At 37.6% G+C, this 21,251-nt stretch overlaps 1 protein-coding gene across 1 annotated transcript in view; it reads right to left on the bottom strand.

The window, feature by feature from the left end:
* Nucleotides 1-2,754: 2,754 nt before the first annotated feature.
* Nucleotides 2,755-21,251, bottom strand: part of LOC148081746 (uncharacterized) — a 57,435-nt gene continuing 38,938 nt past the window's right edge. Inside the window, exons 27-32 of the mRNA XM_087788756.1 lie at nt 13,297-13,329; nt 11,705-11,860; nt 11,073-11,127; nt 9,502-9,696; nt 5,501-5,578; nt 2,755-4,218 (exon numbers count right to left, since the gene is read on the bottom strand). Coding sequence (XP_087644882.1) covers nt 4,031-4,218; nt 5,501-5,578; nt 9,502-9,696; nt 11,073-11,127; nt 11,705-11,860; nt 13,297-13,329 — 705 coding nt within the window. The 3' untranslated portion in view covers nt 2,755-4,030. The remainder of the gene's footprint in view (nt 4,219-5,500; nt 5,579-9,501; nt 9,697-11,072; nt 11,128-11,704; nt 11,861-13,296; nt 13,330-21,251) is intronic.

The raw sequence follows: 21,251 nt of genomic DNA, 5'->3' as shown, positions 1-21,251 counted from the left end.
CGTAGATCCGTGATGCTTGAGACATATCTTTAGAGATATGAGCATAATAGAAGAAGACTGTTTATGACAATATTAGCAGGAGCCCACTTTCGAAGCAGCCGCTCAGAGGCTTACCAGAAGCGGAATTAGCAGCTAACACATAGTTTTAGTTGTTACCTTTCCTATCCAATGGCGTTTTTTTTCAAAAACTTTTACACTCAGAAAGATTGAAATCCATCCACAAACGAGCTGCAAATTCTGAATGTCATAAATCATGTCACCACCTCAACAAGCAAATCAATTTCAACGCAGCTCTGGCTTCTCACTGTCGTTTCTGCAGCGAAGACACTTTCACTCAGCCTGGTTATTGAAGGTGTCACTTCTCGGGGTGACACATCCCAGACATGAAACACCAACATATGAGAAGTATATATACTGTATATATATATATATATATATATATATATATATATATATATATATATATTATTCTTACCCCCAGCAAAATTTGGACTGAAAGTTCATTTTATTCAACCAGCAAGTTTTTTTGTTTTTTTTTTAAAGGAAATGACACAGCTGTCTCCCAAAAAATAAAATGACCATGTGAAAGAGGCATCATTATGTAAAAAAAAATTAATCTGAGGAAAAATATGACATTTCCAAAATTAATTACCCAGATTCATCGGGAACAACGATTTTGATCAAATCAATAGCAATTAAAAATAATAGTAGTTGGGTTTTTCTCTGAGCGGCCCGTTATTAAGCGACTGACTGGGAATGGCCTGTTGTTTGGGAACAACTGATCACTTTAAGGGAATGAAAGCACCAGACAAAGATGACAATGAAAAGCTCAAGCTCCAAAACAGCAACCGTAAACCCGTAAAGTGGCCTTGTTTTTTAATCACACATTTGCGAGCTCTAAACTCTATAAAAAAGAATACATTGATAGAAGATGGTAAAATGGGTTCTTAATCAGAAGACAGATGGAAGAATAGATTCTCAAGATAGTATAGATTCTGTAAGGTATAAATGTTGTGCAGTAAAAGGGTGACATTTTAAAAAGATCTTAAAAAATGCAGAATTTTTTAAGGATATAATAAAAGTGAGACAGTGATAATGAAAAAAAAGGTTAAAGGGCAATTATGTCAAAGTCTTCCTCTCCAAGATGCAGTAAGTTATTACTTTATAAAATTCCTGAAAATCTTGGCAAACGAGTAGTTACGAGAGCGGAGTCCATTATAATGTAAAAATGGCTTCACTTCTCCTTCACGCCTCGCTTTGTTTATTCAATGAGTCCCTTAGAGGTGGAGACTTTCGTAATTGATGACGCGCGATGAGAAACTCTGATGCCTGACCAATCACACCAGCGTGGGTGTGGTTATGGTAAACACAATTTTAGCACAAGAAAGATGGTACATTTTCAGTGGGCGGGGCTTAATTTTCTGATGTTAGTATTTCAATGAAAAGAGAGTTTTGTACAAACACCACATGCTGATGAGTCCAATAAGACTAATTTAAGAGACACTTAATTCAACACATTAGTTGTTCTTTGAATATTGTAGGTGGCACACACTGGGGTGCATTTTTTCTCTGCAGGTTTGTGTTTTTTTTTCTTTTAATAAACCAGATTCCTCAAACGTGGACATCAACATAGTCTGCCAACATGTGTGTTACTCCACTTCCAGAAGAAACCAGGCTTTGCTTTTTCCCTTGTCTTATCAGTCCAAGCCAAATGTTTAATTCAAGTCTGTTTTCACCCAAAAAAGATCCTGGGCTTAAGGCCAATTTCTGCTCGGTGAAAATGTACAAAAAAGCCAGGACAAATCATGTCCACCTTCTTAGAAACATCTTGTTTGCTGCTTACATTGAATGTTGAATGAGTCACCCTTTTTTTCCTGTCTGCTGCCATGGTGAGCTATTATATCTACATCTCTGTACCTGGAGAAGAAAAACAGCCTTTACTTTTGTCACTGGACCAGCCTTGACATTTATTTTCATCATACATGACTACACATCAAGTTCAACTCCACAAAGATGGGGTATCTAGTTTCTTATTTTCTTTGTACTAATGACGGGGTCATGTATGGTAAATTAATTCATACATGATCACATGATACATTTAAGTGAAGTTTACTTTTTTAATCAACTGTCTTAGCAGCAGCTTGTTCACCTCTAGCTACGGTCCTCGGTACCATAATGACACAAATGGTAGCCACAAGACCAAAAAGCCACACATATGCGTTGCTTTATTTTGGTGTCATTTTACCCCCTCATTTAATTTTTGTCTAAAATACAATACATTTATATCCAAAAATATGGTCATGTTGATTATCTCGGAAATCACCTGCAAAAGTACGGTGAATATTTGTCGGTCACTCTATGCAGAATGTGTTTCTTCTCTTGTCTCATGATTTTATTTAGAATCTTGATTTGAGTTCCAAGGGACCTGTTGCTCTCACAGCAGCTGTAGCTCGTCAAACATTCAGCACTTTTGCGGCAGGTTTAACGCCAGCTCTCCTGCCACAACAGGTCTTTCAGTGTTTTTGTCCTCCTAGTGCCAGAGCCTTCCTTTTGGCATTTTATTCAGCGTCGTTCTCCGCCCGAGTTGTGTTGCGCTTTGAGTTTCCCTTGGATTGTGATATGGACACTGTTTTTTTGTGATCAAAAATGTATTCATTTGCTTTTTGTCTGGTTGTTGCATCTGTTGTAGTCTGATTGTCACTTTAAATTATTTAACTTTCTCATTCAAGAATGGAGCCTTATTTATATTGGCATTTATTTCAGATAAAAAAAAACTCGTCCCAAAAACCCCAGCAGGGCACGGTCACTGAGGAACACTTTACGATGGTCAAAATGGAAAGCTCAGTACATGAACAAAACAACTTTTTACTTTAGCTTTGTCTGTTGTTTTGTACTATACACATATCAGGTTTAATTTATAGAAATATAATCATCATCAGATTGTGTACCAACTTTGAAGTGAGCTAGTGGTTAGGGGAGATATTCAAAAATTTAAAGATATACATTTTAAAAATCTGGTCTTTCATTGTTTCCATCTTCCTTTTTGACCAAACTTGTAAAGCGTTCATTCCACTTTCAGGAGCCGACATTGAGTCATCCGTCATGGCTAACACGTCAAGTTTAAACCTACTTCTAAGAATGTAAAACAAGGACAAATGGGGACACCATAATCTGAATAACATGTAACATTTTTACTTGAAAAATATACTTAAAAACGTTTTATTCAGGGGAATAGTTAAATTCATGTTGTTCCAAAAATAAGATACATTCATTATGATGTATAAATATTAAGAATGTAATTAAAAAAAAAAAAAATCATGACATTCATCAAAAAAAGTCCACTCACAGTCTTACACATCTATGACTTAATAATTAAGAAAACATCTGCAACAAAAATAATTTTCCAACTTATGATATGTTACATGGTTTATTTCTGTTGAATAAAGGTTTTTTTAACCACATTTCTGATGGATGTTTTGACCTCCTCGCTTGTATATACAGCTGTTTTTGAATGCAGGCTGGTGTCTTTATGTATATATATAACATGTGATGAGATTTAAACACAGCTTTGTCACGTAAATGTACACTGTAATTTATGGGGAATTCAAATGTTAATTTCAAACTTATTTTGAGCAGGATAAGAGGAGGTTGAGAGGTAGCTGGTTTAATGTCAAATGTTTCTTAAATCCTCATGTGCTGCAATTTCAAAAGCTAATCTGTTTTCCCCCAGATTAGCGCCCACTGTTTAAACCTGCCATTAGGAGATAAAAGTACACAGCATCCAAGTTAGCTCGTATCCCGGTCTGCTAAGAGCGACCATCTTTGATCATGGATTCCATAGCCACCATTCCCTCCCCAGCCCGTTTCAGTTCAGCTCATCTTAATGAGGTTATTTCTGCTCCGAGTGCAGCTGTGCCCCACACGAATCCGCTCGCACAGTCACACACGTTCATCGGCGACACAGTAAATCACATCTTCCAAAAATATGGGTGTCGAAACCGGGAGCAACCTCTCCCACGCTGCTGTGTCATCACACATTAGGTCCTTTGCTGTAATGTTCCCTCAAGTTGTAGGTCTGATAACAGGCGGAGGCGTCACAAATGCCTGGTACTCCAGGATAACCCCTTTTACCAGGATCTCCAGGAGGTCCGGACTTCCCAGGAATTCCTTGGCTTCCAGGATGGCCAATTCCATCGAAGCCACGCGGACCTTGGACACCTGCAGTGACAAGACATATCAAAGAGTGCTGCAGCCGCTTCATTAATCACGAGGATGTCAAAGGTCGGGCACAGTGTGTCACTTCTGTTACGATTCTCAGTCATAAATTGCTTTTCCTCAACTAATCTGCCACGACTTGATAGCACCTCACCGCCTGTCTCCTCCATCGCTGACAGAGCATCCGCCCACACGTTTGTTAAATATGTATCAGTCTCAACAGAGCCAGTTCTTTTCAGGAAGAACATCTGAATAGCTAGAAGTGAGAAAGTCATGGTTCACCAAGACTTAGGCATTACTTGTAGGATGAAAGGAACATCAGGGTTACTTTTTATTATACCAGCTAATAAAATGAGTACAAAAAAAAAAAGATCTCTTTTTCCTAGTTGCAGTTGTTTGAATCGGTTTAATCTGAAATGGGGGCGAAAAAAAGGATCAGGATTTCAGATGTGAATTGTTAACCCTTGGGTGTTATCTCAGGGTCAAGGTGACCCAAGGCCCCAAAATCAAAATGTGTTTGTGGCATCGCTTCTGTTGCTTCTGGGTCGAAGTGACCCTGAGATAACACAAGGGTTGAGAACTTCAAAGATCAACTTTAATTGAAAAGGTTTGGAAGAAAGTCTAAACTGACTGAACTAAAGGAGAACTAGGGATCAGAATATTCACTGTTTGAGAGAAAGGTGTGCAAAGAGTAATCGGAAAAAAAAAATCTCTAAGTGAAATGTTGTTGTTGTATTCAACCTTTAATGGAACCTTTTATAGATGATTTATCCACTTACCGCTACTTGGTCTCTTTCTCAACACAATGATTGAGAGTTCACAAACAGTAAAGGAAGTCAAACCTACTTTTCTTATTAACTTGTTTGAAGGCTAACAAAAACCTTTAAAACTTAAATTGGTAAAAAAAATGACACAGTAGACTGTGTAGGCAAAACGTTATAGTTCAGTTTTTACTGTCTGCGTTGGTGGAATTTGGTTGTATTTTTTTATATACCAATTAAACCAATTTTGATTATACTAAGAACTAGTAATGGGTTGATGTGGCCTTAATGATGCAGCATCATCAGCCTCATCAATCCATTACTACTATGTTAAACTCCGAATTTTGGATGTACCTGACATACAACAATCGAAAAAAGCGGTGTCATATTGTATAGGGTTTAGTAATTGCCAGTTATGCTAATTTGAATGCTTATGACACATTCAGGTCTAATTAAAAAAATATGAACTTCAGTCGACGAATGTATTGACATCTATAGTTTTACAAAATGAGCTTTTAACAAACCTGGCTGTCCATGGGGTCCCGGAGGTCCTTGGTAGCCCTCCCCTTTGCTGCCCTTGAGCCCTTTGGATCCCATGTCACCTGAGAAGGCAGAAAAAGATTAATTTTTGTTCAGTGGTAATTTGAAACGGCTGCTTAAAATTATTATATTGTTGGAAGCTGAACGATGAAATCAATCCCCATTGGAGTTTAAAGGTAACACTTTAATTCCTCCCAAATGAGCATGGTTACTGATCTATACAGTTTCAACAAGAGACTGTTCTATTTAGGGTTCTCTGAGCACATAAACATTGAGTGTATTTATTACGTGCAGTCTCTGGTGGTGCAGATTGTGCAACACTAAAACTAAAAATCGAATTAGGTTGAATGTTTCATTTCCATTCAAGTCTCTTATGCTTCATCATGTGCAGGAACTCAAAAAACACATTTTCATTTTCGAAAGATGAATTAAGGAAAAAAAACTCTCAAACTCTAAACCGAATATATTACTTGTGTGTTTCTATTGTTGAGTTTTGACTCTACGTTTTCCCTTTGTGACTGATTGCATTGTAAAGCATTTCAAAATGGCCCCAGGGAAGGAATGCGAACAATAAACACATTTTCCTTGCTTGCCTACTCAATCATACAGAATTATGTTCTGATACCAAACCTACACTCTTCCCTCAGTGCTCCGCTTTATCGCTTCAAAAAATTGCCCATTTTATTTCTGACACTATTCCAAACTCCTATAGAACTGAATATGTACCTGTATTAACCTTATTTACCCTGATCAACACTGCTACTTAGAAAAAACATCTTTTGTAGATTTTAGTGCTTATTTATTACACAAAATAAATAATATATTGCCTTAGTGTGACGAATGTGATGATTTGTGCCATTGAAAAGGTTAAACCTGGTCAAAAGTCAGAGCGTTTCACCTCTGCATTTCGTAATATTCAATCTACAGAAGTTACGGATATGATTTAGTAGGTAGGTAGGTAGAACTTTATTGATCCCTCAGGAGGTCTCCTTCAGGAAATTGTTTATGTGATAAGCACCTTGAGTCAGGGGGAGTTTAGATGTAGAGTTTCTACAAACCTTCTCCACTCTGTCCCATGTCGAGACAATCGCTCGGAAATTTCATCTACGAAGCTTCATCAGTCCATTACTAAACAGTTAATACCCGCAAAATTAAGTGGAGTTTTTATAATTGAAAACTACAATATGCTGACGTATTTTTTGCCGCTACTTCCCACGCACATTCTGAGATTTCTGGTGACCAACAGCCACCAGGGGCCACTCTAGCAGTAAACGATAAAGTGTGACATACATGGGGGAATAGTATGAGCTGAAAAAGACACTAGTGTCTTACACACTCTCATCATGGAAAACACACAGAGACACGGGTTTCGAAAGGCTGGACTGGTGCGCTATATGAAAAAGCAATGTTGAATGTGCCTCAAGATTTGTTTGTATTTCTGTGTTAAATTAAAACAACAACGAAAAACTTGTGTGTACTGTCTTTCCGTCCTAATCTCTCACGTTATAACCAGATGTGCGCCGCAGGCTTGTCATGTGGCTCAAAACAGGCGACTGCAGTGACGCACAACATGTCCAAGAAGGCTCTGCATGTGGTTAAATAAAAAATCCTATCCCTTATGAGCCATTGACCGCTCTGAGCGGCTGCACAGCAGCAACGCGCACTTTATTCATTAAGAAAATGCATTAAGAACAAAGTCCTTTGTTACGAGATTGAATCCTCACGTCATCATAGGTTATTTGTAACAATGAAAAACATACAGAGGTTGAATAATAACTTTGGGAAACAGTCTCTAGGCATGAGTGTGTGTGTGAATGGTTGTCTGTCTTTGTGTGCCCTGTGACAGACTGGCTTCCTGTCCAGGGTGTCCCCTTCTTCTCGCCCTATGATACTGGGAAAGGCTCCAGTCTCCCTGCGACCCTGGTAAGGGTTAAAGCGGTTGAAAATGAATGAATGAATGAATGAATGAATGAATGAATGAATGAATGAAAACCGGAGGCCTTTAGTCAGGTGCACTTAATAGACCTGGAATTATGAAAATTTGTTGATTATTACCTGTATTAGCCGCTGTTTAGCTAACTGGCTAATGATTAGTGATGGTGTTGTGAGGCCTGATGATATATATTCTTTACATCAGCTGGTTTAACCCATCATTACTAATGACTACATTGGAGTTTTCGGTAACTAGGCATGGTCTTTGGCACCACATTGTGATCAATCATATAAGATAAAAAATGTCTGCTGTATGATGGAATTATTGGATGAAATGGACAAAACAGTTATCCCCCCACATCCATCCCCAGCCTTGTTTTCCCAGTTATAACAAAATTGAATGCTCATCCCCTCAGTGTACCATTATTAAGTAGGTTTAGTTGGCCATTTTTGGGGTAGCAAAGTCGGAGAAAGTCTTTTGAGATGCATCAAAATGCTGAAATTACACCTCAGGTAAGTGTGCTTTGTGCTTCATGATTGACTAGATTATACGTATTATACGTAGAGTAGCTAAAATTGTTTGTTTTTTCTGGATTACTAGATTCCATTGAATCCATAAAATAACTCATCTAAGCATCTGTAGTGGAGTAAGGATGTCAGGATTTGGATTTACATGCTGTTTTTCTTGTTAAATATGTGTAAGACAAGGACGATTACCTCTAGGCTAATAGTTTACATTATAATTAGTTATGGTTCTCTTCAACCATCTTAATGCTCGGAGTAACTCTCCGACGACCAGAAAGTAAATCACACTTGATGTGTGAAACTCGTTTTCATTTGCATGACTGAATAAGAGGATATTTTCCTTCATCTGGGCAAATCTAAACGACACCAATGAGCAACAAGCATTTCCTTAGCCTGCAGTCAATTTGGCACGGTTTGAAAAGTGAGACTCTAATCTGCGGTTATGTTCTTATTGTTGAACATTGAGCAAGGATTGATGTCTCTTAAAAGTGTCCGCGTCTGTGAGCTAACAAGCCGAAATCTCACCCGGCGGTGAAGTGGTACAGTTTGGCATCTTCCAAAGCTTATCGGCCGTTCGGTCTCGTGGCGCTGATGAATCAAATCCAGCTCATAATCATGCTGTTGCTCTGCTGACGTTCTCTGGTACACTTTTCCCCCTCTGTAAGCCTGCTTTATGTGGCGTAATGAGCATTGTAAATCGTGTTTTTGAGACACGAACTTGTCAGATGCGCACTTTATTCTGAAGGGTACTTGACAACACTACTTTAAACTTTGACTTTGTTAAACCCTTGTGTTATCTCTCGGTCGACCGGCAGCCTGAAAACATCTCGATTCAAAGATAATAAGTAAGTAAATAATTTGTAGAGCCCTTTCAAGACCAGGGTCACAAAGCGCTTAAATAATCAAAAGAAAACTCAATAAAATATATACTTAAAAGGTCAAGACAACACTGAGACGAACACAGGAGTCTCAGAAAATCAAGGAAAAGCCTGCACGAATAAGAAGATCTTGAGATGTTTCTTGAAGGAGTCAGTAGATCATCAAACACAGAGGGAGAGGAAGATCTTTCCAAAGCGTAAGAGCAACAGCCTGGAAGGATTCCTCTCATCTGGTCCGAAAGTGTGTTCAGGAACCATCAGTAGATTCTGATCCACAGACCTCAGAGCCCGATCTGGGGTGTAAGGCTGGATCAGATCACTGATGTAAGGAGGAGCCTGACCATGAATAGTTTTGAAAGTAAGAACCAGAATTTAAAAGTGGATCCTGAAAGAAACTGGCAGCCAGTGAAGAGTTTTAAGGATCGGAGAAATGTGAGTTCTTCTACTAGAGCGGGTCAGAATTCTCGCTGCAGAGTTCTGAATCAACTGCAGGCGAGACAGCTCCTTCTTGTTGAAACATAAAAACAAACCGTTGCAATAGTCCAGATGAGAAGACACAAACAATAATATAATAATAATAATCTAAGGGTTAAGGGTGTGCGCTGATTTACCATTCAAGTTGAAAAATCAATAAACGCATTAATAGTTACCTTTCAATCCAGAAGTTCCTTGCATTCCTGGGGGACCTGGGTAACCCGGCGTCCCGGTCCTTCCAGGGTAGCCTTGGGTTCCCATCGAGCCTTTGGGTCCTGGAGCTCCTGGTTGACCTGGAGGGCCTTTCACACTGTGGCATGGCTCACAGTTGGCTCGGGGGGCAAGGGACTGAAGCAGCAATGGGAGTTGGTCTGCAGGGCAAATTCATTGACAAGGAAATAGTTATTGAAACTGGGATGAGCGAAGGTGAAAAGAAAATGTATTTTTGTGCTGCATCATTGTTGTTAACACCACTCAACCACATCCATTGCCTCAGTGTGCTGCTGAGTTACTTTAAATTTGATTGTTTTTTTCTACTGTAGTCCAGACTGCTGTGCTTCAAGGAGGTATATAAAACACAATTAAATTAATGCTCAAGGAAAAACAACACGCTTAATATGCATTTTGTAAACAGAAACTTAATCACAGATTACAACAGGAACACAAACTCAGAAAACCTTTCTTCAGCACCATATATAGTTGGATGGATGGATGAAGGGATATACATATGGGTGAAGATGTATTTGGTCTGGTGTTCTTGGTGCACTGTGGCTACTCAACTTAAATTCATTTAAAAATCATGACACCAACTGTCAATTGCGGAGCCAAAGACCATACATTTTAATTTTAATCCTTTAATTCATCGATGCTGTTTTTTTAATGTCATTCGCCCGTAAATTTCATGGTTAGAGCGAATGGCTCTTGACCCGAAATCCCAGATTTGATCACTGTCTAGTCATTGTCAATTTTAAGTAATTGTTTTTGAAATCTTATCGTAATGTATCGATTTATATATTTTGGCATTGGCGGAAATAAGAGACATTGTTTTGGGGTTTGTTTTGTTTTTATATTCTCACATAAATAACAGCTGAGAGTTTAATCCAGAACTATTGCAGACCAAAATGTTGTTGAGGAGATGTTATTTTTGCCGATAGTTTTGTTGTGAAATTCTTCAGTAAAATGCAATTTCACTGAGTTAGAAGCACGTAAAAAAATGGTCATCAGAAATATATATATTATGTGCGAGATGACTTTACCTAGGGATCCAACCTCTGTTTTCGGGTCCCGAGCTATGAGTTGATGAAATAAAGGGTGCTAACCTGCCATCCATTAATTAAATAATTTAAATTATGAATTAATAATATATATTTTTTTCTTACATTTCATATCTGGGGCTTCATAGTCAGCCAAATAAACATAAACAAGATGTGGTTCACTTTTAAGGGTTGGTTGATAAAATTGTAGATCTTCATTTTGTTGTGTTCTGAAATACCTTTAACATGCAGTCGGATCAATGGACTTTTTTTTGTTCACCTCCTTTAATCAGAGACGACCTTTTCCAAAGACTTTTGCTCAGTGAGAAGGGAAAGTCCTTGCTTCAAGAGGAATGAGGTCTACAAATATCATTCAGCTATAGATAATTGCATCAAACTTTTCTTTAGGAGTGCTTTTGTGTCATGAAGTGACTTGAATCTGTTTTCAAGAGTACAATTCCACTTGAACCAAATGATAGGAAGCAGATACTCACTCCGTAAAACGTCCGTGCAGAGCTTCAGCAGGTGTTCATCCGAGGGGGGTTTGCCCTGAAACACATCATTCCTCCATGTTACGAGTTCAAAGCAGAGGATATATTCTGCTAGGATATTCACAGACTTGTTTAGGTATCTAACTAAAACAGTGGTCTCCTTACTAACCGAAAGAAAATAATAATGTATATGATTAATGATCTATTGGTTCTATTCTATACACGGCAAGATGGTTGTTTCAGTCAAATTTACTGGATAAATAAAACTGATAACTAGTGACAATGAGTGCAACAGGAACTATTAACTAGGAATATAATGACACATAAACTTTTCAAATATATTGTCTGATCGGGTGAAAAATGTTTGATTACAGCTGTAAATGTTTTAAACACAGTTGTAAACTGTTCGATTTATAAATTGGTCACCTACATGTGAAAACGTATGTAAGTCAAAGTGTGCAATTGTTGAAGAATGATTGCAGCTGAAAGCGTCTCATTACAGATAATCAGTGCAATTATCCTTTTTTTTCTATACTGTACTCGGGGAAAAATGTTACGAGAAATGAGATTAAAACAAACACACACACAAATATATCCTGCATTCAGCTGTGTTTCTATAAGGCAGCCACACTTACAGGTTTCCCTGGATATCCAGGTTGCCCTGGTGTGCCGGGCAATCCATCTTGGCCGGCAGATCCCCTGGGACCCACGATTCCAATGTGACCTGTGTGGCCCTTATCGCCTTTCTTACCGTCTGGCCCTTGTGGGCCAACTTCACCGGATGTTCCTCTCTGGTGAAGAGCAAGATCATTTCATCAGACAGTTTTTAAAAAAAATAGAAATTTATCATTAGAAACAGACTCGTCCTTTACAGATTTGAATGCAGTCCTGTCAAGCCTCACATTCTTACTATACGAGGGGGAAGTTCATTGATGTGGGACTGTGTTTTGAATACTTTGATTCTGTGATCGTGTTTGTTCTTTAGTTTCATTAAAAGGGCAATAAGCAAGATTCAAAATGGTGCTTCCGGTTATAAAAATTGTTAAAAGATCTTCTGTCAGTTTATTGTTTTGTCTTAATGGTAACTAACAATTGAAATTAGATACTTTTCTTACTAAAGTATTAAGTTAAACTTTAAAAATTAGGTAACAAAGAACAATTTGAATCAACTTTATTTAATTTGGTTAATTTAATGGATTTCTTACTATTTTAAAATGGATTTATTTTAATTTACTTTTTACTTTTACCAGATAAAAACATGTAAAATGTGACCTTCATACGATTAGTTTGATTTGGATAATATAATAATAATGGTAACAGAGGTTTAAATGGAATGAACTAAATTGAATGTTCCATGTGCAAAATTCTGAAAGTTATTGTTTAAAATATATATATATAAATTTTAAACAATAACTTTCAGACTTTCAGCATGTTGTAAAATGTTAATTGACGTTTAAAGAAAATGTGTTTATTTCCTTCCCATCTCATCAGTTTACATGTAATTGTGGTCTATCGTTTACACCACAACTATTATCTGCAGGAATCATAAAGTATTTGAAAGATCGAAACATTTCAAAAATTCAATTCAAACATTTCCCTTTTCAATGATTAAATAATCATTGTTAAAGTATAAAGTTAATGCCCTCTTAAGCATAAAATCTAAAGCAAGTAACTTCAGATCTTGAAAATACAAGACACATGATTTATAGACGATTAATTAATTATATTTTTTAATATATTTTCATCACAAATGAACTGAAAACTGACTATATGTCAAACAAATTATTCTCAAGATGAACCCTTGGAGCCTTAATATTGTTTGAACAAGCTCTTATTTGTGTTTTGTTTTTTTTGTGTTACAAAATATAGAGACATGTCGCGCATCAAAGGAGTGTGTGTTGACACAAGCCTCCGCCATGATCCCATCCTGACATGTGTCACCGCGGACCTATGGCACAGAACTCGAACAACCGACAGAGGCTGAGGCTAAATAATTTGTGATTCTGCAGACAGCACAGTGAGACTTTGATATTTCTGATATGACAAGTGCTTTTGTGATGTATATTTTTGCCCACGGGAAGGAAAATGGCAGGTTTCTTCAGGCCTAACTGTAACGTGTCTGTGTTTTTTGTGCGCTGGCTGTGCAGGCTTGACAGGCCCGCTCACTGCGCTGCTGAATAACAGAGAATGGATTATATCTAATACCAAAAAGTCTAATTTGACAAACCTCTCCTTTGCTTCCCCTGGGTCCCACTTCACCCTGATGGAAAAGAGAACAGAGGAGGAGGGGGAGGAAAAGAGAGGAAGGAGAAACGGAGACAGTTTGAAAGTTGCGCTTCCATATCAAAGGCTGAGACAGTATGTCAAAGAAGCTGCGCTCGTTGCTCTGCATTCCTAATCCAGAATACTTTACTGCCTGAGCTACAGGGTTACAAAACACATTTGAGATCGGTTATTGCAATCTGCTCTCGAGTACTTTTGGCTGCTGGCTCCTTGACGATGGAAATGCATCTATTGAGCTTCCTGTGCAAGAAAAAATACAAACCCACTTGTCGTTTTATCTCAGAGCCATCACGGTGTTCCTAATGACTCTTCCGGTTCTTCAATCAAGAAATAACCTCATGACTCATCGTGAAACATAAACTAGCTTTTGTTGGGTTGTAAACGCAAACAAAAAAATATTGTTCAACTTCTCATATTCCTTTGATACGTCCGTCAAGTACTTCAAAGGAACGGCTTTCTAATTTTATTTAACTGTTTAATGAAGACTCTCGTTAAATAAGAGTCTAAGATACTACTTTTTTTTTTTCCTTTGCTGTCATGTTTCATCTTTATCTCATTTTCTTCCTTTTTACCTTGTCGGCGAGAGACAGGTTTGCTGGGCTGAGATGATCAGTAAAAGAAAATTCTTTATGATTTATTTTTTACTCTCTTTACCTGAGCTCAGTCCGTCAATATATTTACCCACCATTAACTGGTTTGTGGTCCCAAGAAAGTTTGCGGATCCCTGGCCTAAAAGATCGCAAACAGCAGCACTGGAGCTCAGCTTAGAATTATTGGTGTCACGTCTTGTTATTTTATTGTGACACACTTCCTGGTTTGTTCTGCTTCTTTGAGTTGGTTTAGAACCTCAGCGCCTGTTGCTGCAATAGCTGCAGCTCTTCAGCAATTACACCATCATCTGAAGAGTGTAAAGCCACGCCTCTCCCAGCAGCAGGCGCCAGATTATAATCTACGCTCCATGGTATATCATGTTTGTATTCTCCTCTCGTTCGTAGATTTCCTATTTTTGTTGTTCTTAGTTCACCTAGTGCCTGTGCGTGTGTGTATTTCCCTGATGCTCTCTTTGTTTTCCAGTCTTCCCTTAGATTATTCCTTTCCCGGTTTGTGTTGAGCTTTAAATTGGACTGGGTTATGGACACTGATTCTGGACGATTTTTTCGTGTGACTCTTGTTCATTTTATCGTAGTGGTACTTTTAATAAACCTGTGTTTAAACTCTATTTTTTTGCCTGTTGATTCCACTCCGCATTTGGGTCCGTCTCATTCCCCAATACATTATTATTTTAAAAACTACTGAAAAATGGATTGCATAATCAGAAAGAAACAACAACAGTAAATAATATATATTAGGTGTAATGCATGCAAAAAAATATGGATCAACTTTATATTCTACGACATATTCCTTTGAGTACTTCAAAGGAAAGTCTTTCTGATCATTATTTTAACTCTTTAATGTAGACAAATGCTAAAGAAAATGTAAATAAAGATATTACTTTTTTTGTTGCTATCATGATTCTTGTTTTTTGGTCTTATTTTCTTAGATCACTTCCTATTCTGTTGGTTTTTTTCTACCTTGTCAGCAGGAAACAGGTTTGCGATGATTGGAGGCCAGTTGATCACATCTCCTGACAAGATAGATGGATGAACTCTATTAATCCCTTTGGAGAACTCCTTCGGGAAATTGGTTAAGGTTTGCCTCAACTCTGATCACCCCCTTGAACCTTTTGGATATTCCTGAGACTGATCTTTACCTCAGCTATTTCTCTGAGTAAGTCCTGTGTCTCCGGGGTTTTGGATTTTTTTTTTTTTTTTTTCCAAGTTGGAGCCCATTTGCAGATTTTTGTATATTCTGTATTTGTAATTCATGTAATGATGAATGATTGGCTGAGGGTTCTAGTGGAAACTTCAAAGGGCAACCAATGTGTTGATTTAAGTGTCACTTAAATAGATCCTGGACCTCTATTGTACTCATCAGTATGTGTCTGTTTGTACAAAATTCTCACAAAAATTTTTACTTAAGCTTTTTTTACCATGACCACACCCAGTCTGCTGTGATTGGTCAAGCATGGAGGTTTGTCACAGCCCATCATCAATCCTGTAAGTCTCCACCTCCAAGGTAGTCGTTGTATAAAAAACGCAGGCATGATTTTTTATTTTGATGAGTCACATTTTCTGCCTCCCCCATCCCTCTCTTTCCCTACAACACGATTATGGTGCTGCTTCAGGACACAGAGCAAGACTTCTTGTCTGCCTGTTAGGCACTTTCACGAAGCAAATACAGAATGATCAGATTTATGACGGCAACTGTAGATTATATCTGAATCAAAATCTAGTTGCCGCATATAAAATGTTGTTAAGAGTTATCCAACAATTGCCATAGTGATGATTACTGTCCATCAAATCCAGTCTCAGATACTCATAAATCCATCCTGAGCTCATAATACCTCCTGTGACCAGAGCCGCCCGATCAATTCTTTATTTCAATCATGTTGTCATCCGTTTAGAAGAAGGATGCAAGTCTGTCAGCGGTCACAACAAATGCTTTTGCTTCTACTGCCCGGGTTTGACAGAGATTTAAAACCTGTTGGAGCCACTTTAGTCTTGTCGCAGCTATTTACACATTCAAAAAATATACCTCCAGACCACACCTGAGCCAAGTGAAGCCTGGGAACCGAATGCGGCCATTTGACTGTATTAATGCAGTCAGCGTGAAGACAGAATAAAACAATGAAATTTAAAAAGAAAATATGTTTTTCTTGACGGCCCAAATACTAACAATTCACAGAAAAACATTGTATTAAGTGTTTTGTCCACAGTTTCTCTTTGTCACATTATGTCCTTCCTAGTAAAAATGTTTTTCTTCCCTTCCTTTTTTTCTCATCATATTATGTAGTCAGGGGCTGATGAAGCTTCATGAAGCAATGTACTGCTTTTTAGAGTCAGTAGGGGGCGCCCTCAATTTCAAACTGATGTGACGTTTCAAAGAAACAGCCTTTTAAAGCAGAATATATTAGAGGAGAGAGTGCCATCTAGTGGACACTGATTCATTAGCCCATCACTAACATTAAGACATTAAAACCCTTGGATTCAATTGATTTTATAACTTACTTTTACTCCGTCAATGACAATCCTGAGATGAACTTCTATCATGTTTGTACATTCTCTTTTACGGGTTAACCACACAGCCCAACATCATCCAGAACTTTTAGTGCTTATTTATATTAATATCATGCTTTGGACTATTATTCCCAACCCTTTTTACTCAATGAAAATGAGAATCCCCTGAAGTAGGTTAAGCATAAAAGCTTCTTGTTAATTTTGGAAATGATTTTCAGAGCCCAATAAATGTCTCTCCACTCAAAATTTGTGTCATTAAAAATGTAATTTAAATTTCTTGGGAAGATGAAAACAGATGCTGGCGCTTTGGCATTAAAGGCTTGTCTTTTTTTTTTTACCATCTACTGTTGTGAATTTGATCGTATTTGACCATCATAGTGATGTCAATGTTTCTCGAAAATTTCTGAGCAGAAGAACATTGTTTTAAAGATATACGTGGTACCTCCTAGAAAAAAGATGATTTTCTTTAAAATTACAGCTTTAAATGGAAAAGGTGAATCTTCACGCAAACTATCAGACTTTCCAACACATAAACATGAAAGCACGGACCTCCCTATTGGTTAAGCCAACGGAAAAGTCATTTCGCCTTCACTGTTTTAAGTTTCACTGACAATTTATAAGAGATTTAATGCAACTGATACATATTTCACTGAGGTGAGAAGACACATTTTGTACTGAAATTAGAACATGTGTTGACACAGTTGGCAATTTTGAAATCTCACATTTAGACATTAAAGAGAGGACATTTAGAATTCGGAATACCATGGAAGAATATAGTCCAATTTTCATGACCGTGTGTATATTTCAGTAAAAGGGATATATGGCAGTACCTGGTACTATAAGGACACCGTAAGAACTTACATAAACAGTAGAAACCTGTAGTCTTGGCCTTTTAAAGCATGTATTTTAACGGTGTATTGCTTTGATTGTAGGTTGAAGGGATTTGTCACCCTGGTGTGAGAAAGGCGTTTTACAAATAATAACTACTTATTACTTACTTCTTCATATTTAGTGTGATTGTGTTTTTGGCATAGTAAAAAAAAAGATAAATAAAAATTATATTATCCATTTCATTCTTGGTAAAAGCAGAGTATTTATCAGTGATGGCCATTAAGCTTCATGAAGCAGTGCCATATTGTTGCAAAGTGCCATCTAGTGGGCTCTGAAAAAGAAGGATAGCGCTTCATGAAGCTTCAACATCACTAGTATCTTAAAGGAAATAAATGAATCTACACTGTAAGGTGGAAAAGCTGGTTTTGGAACCAAGTGGCCAAATAAAAATGTCAATGTAAATACATGCAATATTCACCTAAATATAAGCCAGCTTTATCAATGTGTGTGAAATGAGCCATAGGACCTGATGCATAACTCGAGGCTAGTTTGCAACATAATCATTTAAATTTGGATGAAGGCAAGTCTGTAAGATAGCTTGAGTTTTGCTGTAAATATCTCAAACAAAAGGGAAGGTATACTGAGCTGCACTGCAGGTTCTTATTTATGTCAGCTGGTGGGAAAAGGGAAATCTGTCTGAAGGCATAATCTGTCTGCTATTCAACTCCACTCTTTTGATTCACTGCTGATGCGATTGGCCTTGAGAGTGTTGTGTAGAGTTGTTCTGAAAAGTGGACTTATAGAGAGGGAACAATAGACTAGACATGGTGTCTCATAGACAAGACTTGTGTATAGAACCCAAGTCACCCTTTTTTTCTGCCGAACAACATTATTGAAAATGGATCGGAGCTGGAATAGAATCTATCTGATAGACAGAATCTACTTAATCATCTTAACTCATCAAGGCCCTTTTTAGATCAAATATTCAGTATATTCATTATTTTACCATTGAGGACAAAAATGTTAATTTCTAAATCAATTTTTATCTATGATTAACTATTCAAGACGTTTTACCTTAATTAATTAAAGGTAAGGTAATTATTGTTGAATTTAGAATGAAGTGAAAGTGTCTTACCTCAAGTTTATTTTTTATATTTTTATCTTACAGGGTATTTTTAGAGTAAATCGCCCATTTCTAGGCCTCCAGAGCGCACACAGCATACTGTCTACACTTTCGTACTTTTGGAGTACTTCCAGTTTACAGCGCTGTAGGTCTTTCAACGCCTGCCACAAACAAGCATTAAAAGGTCCAAGGTGGACCTTACAGACGAGCAGTACGGAGGTGTATGGATGTTTTTAAATGTGTCTTTTTGGAGGAAATTCGCCAGTCTGTTTAATAAAATGGACTTACATTTTTGCCTTTAACTCTGAGAAGGAACAGATTAATTTGAAAATAATCCGAACACTTAGTAGACATGAGGGTGAGTAGGAAATAATTGAAGTTAGAATTTTGGGTAACTATCCTCCTTCCATCAGTGATCTGATCCAGCCTTACACCCCAGCTCGGGCTCTGAGGTCTGTGGATCAGAATCTACTGATGGTTCCTGAACACGGTTCAGGACCAGAGGAGAGAAATCCTTCCAGACTGTTGCTCCTAAGCTTTGGAACGATCCTCCTCTCTTTTTGCGCTTGATGGAGTCTACTGACTCCTTTAAGAAACATCTTAAGACGTTTCTATTTGTTCAGGCTTTTCCTTGATTTTCTGGAACTCCTTTTGTGTTATCAGTTTTATCTTGACCTTTAAAGTATATACTTTATTGAGTATTGTTTTGATTGTTTAAGCGCTTTGTGACCCTGGTCTGGAAAAGCGCTATACAAATACAAATTAATTACTTACTTACTTACTTACTTTATTATTGATCATGGGTCTATGTTTATCATATAGATTTAATTCGATACGGGTGCCAAATTGGAACTCTTAGAATGGTGTCAGTGTTAAACGGTACTTAAAGAATGAATGCCAACATGTCTCGAAAAATCCTATATAAAAGTGAGCGTGCATGAGACATCGTGCATGAGAGGATTTGCCAGGCGAATACCAATGAGGAGTAAGAGTCCTTCAAATCACAGAGATGACTTTTTATATATCCCGGTGAATGTTTGTGTTTAAGACAAACTTTTTATCTGCGATAAAGACAGTCGATCTGAAATCTACGCTCTTCTGGTCCTTTTACGACCAAAGTGGTTACGGCTTGTTGAGGCCTCATGAAACAGCTGATGAAGTTTCATGATTCAGTTCCTTATTTTGAAAAGGCCACTAGATGGCACCCTCAGTGTAATGATCTTTGATTGTTAATTGATAATTGATAATTAATAATTTTCAAACTGAGAGCGCCATCTACTGGCCTTTTTAAAATCAAGACACTGTATCATGATACCTCATAAGTATTAATACCCATCCCTACTTTCATATGCTCTCTTTAGTAAGTGTATTTATCAAATAATGACAGTTTCTGACTGATCATTGATGTGAGTATTCATCAATTTTTTTTAAACCATGAAGCAGGATGTTTTGTCTCTCAACAGTAATTAAGTAGCAGGTATAAAAGGCCATGACATTTTTGTCATCTTTGTTCTTTGTGGATTTCTATTTCGTTATTTTCCCTCACAGTGGCCTTCATTTTCAAGGGCTTGTCAGCGTGATGTTGTGTTTGATTTGAATGTTGTCTGATTTCTAATGTGGCACATCAAACCTTGATTTGTTGAGCTTCCGTTCGAATTAAAACAGATGTTATAATCAATTTAAATCTTAGGAGCACTCTGCTCTCCCTGTCGCTTCCAACACGGACGTCTCAGGAGCTCAGCACGACCCCTTCATCGCGTTGTATCCGCCACTCAAAACTTGCAAATGAACGTTTGCATAAATAACTTTTATGCTTATTTATAACAACACAATCTCCTCCTTTATTTGGTGCTGGATACAAACAGCGGATGGATAATTAAGAAGTCTTTATATTTGTTCTCTAAATTGATCGGAGTATATTTAGGCGTGAAATAAAGGATATTAAGTCTCTTGTCAGAATGAGCAGGTCTGGGTTTATGTTACCATAGCAACAGGTATTCCCATCTGCCAGTGAGGAGAAATAAAGACATTTACCTCGCATGGCTTCTGCGCAGCTGTGACAAGATCGACCGTCCAATTATTCTATGTATGAAACTAAATTCCTTCTCAAATTTCTCCGTTTTATCACGTTCCCAGTGTCTTCCGTACAGCAACAGACTGCAGGGACGATACCCAGTCGACTCTCAAGCAAGAGTCCTGGTGTTGTCACTTTCTATCTTTTTCTCTCATTACTCTCCACATCGAGCTGTTTATTCTTACATTAATCTTAATGGTGATTTAGCTTAATATTGATTATGGGATGTATTTTAAGTTGTATTCAATGTAGGAAAACATTATTAGATGGAGGGAAGGTCAACTCATTGATTGGAACTTTTTCACTCTATAACTTGTATTTGTAATAAGATAAGAGAAGAATCAGGAAAACAATACTTTAAAGAACTTACACTATAAAAAAGATTATTGATAAAAGTAGTGAACGTAGTAAAAGACACCTACGAGTAATGAGAAATAATAATCGAGAGTAGATTCAATCGTTTTAATTAAAACAATCAGGACATGTTACTCTCTAAGGGGTTAATAGGATCTCATAGGGTGGATGATTATGCCAGCTAAGTGGGGTAAGAGGTTGGGGACACCCTGGACAGATCAACAGTCCACCGGGGGAACATATCGACTGGTCACGTACACAGACGGTTTAGATTCATTGACCCGAGTGTTGCTCAAACTGTAATTAAGCCGACAACCCTCCTGCTGTGAGTAGGTGACGGTAAACACCATCCTAGTAGGGCTGGTAGGGATGTGTATCGGCAGGAATGTGGCGATACAGTA

Source organism: Callionymus lyra, chromosome 4, assembly GCF_982586985.1.
Source record: "Callionymus lyra chromosome 4, fCalLyr1.hap1.1, whole genome shotgun sequence".
Taxonomy (NCBI): domain Eukaryota; kingdom Metazoa; phylum Chordata; class Actinopteri; order Syngnathiformes; family Callionymidae; genus Callionymus; species Callionymus lyra.
This window is presented reverse-complemented; position numbering and strand designations above follow the sequence as displayed.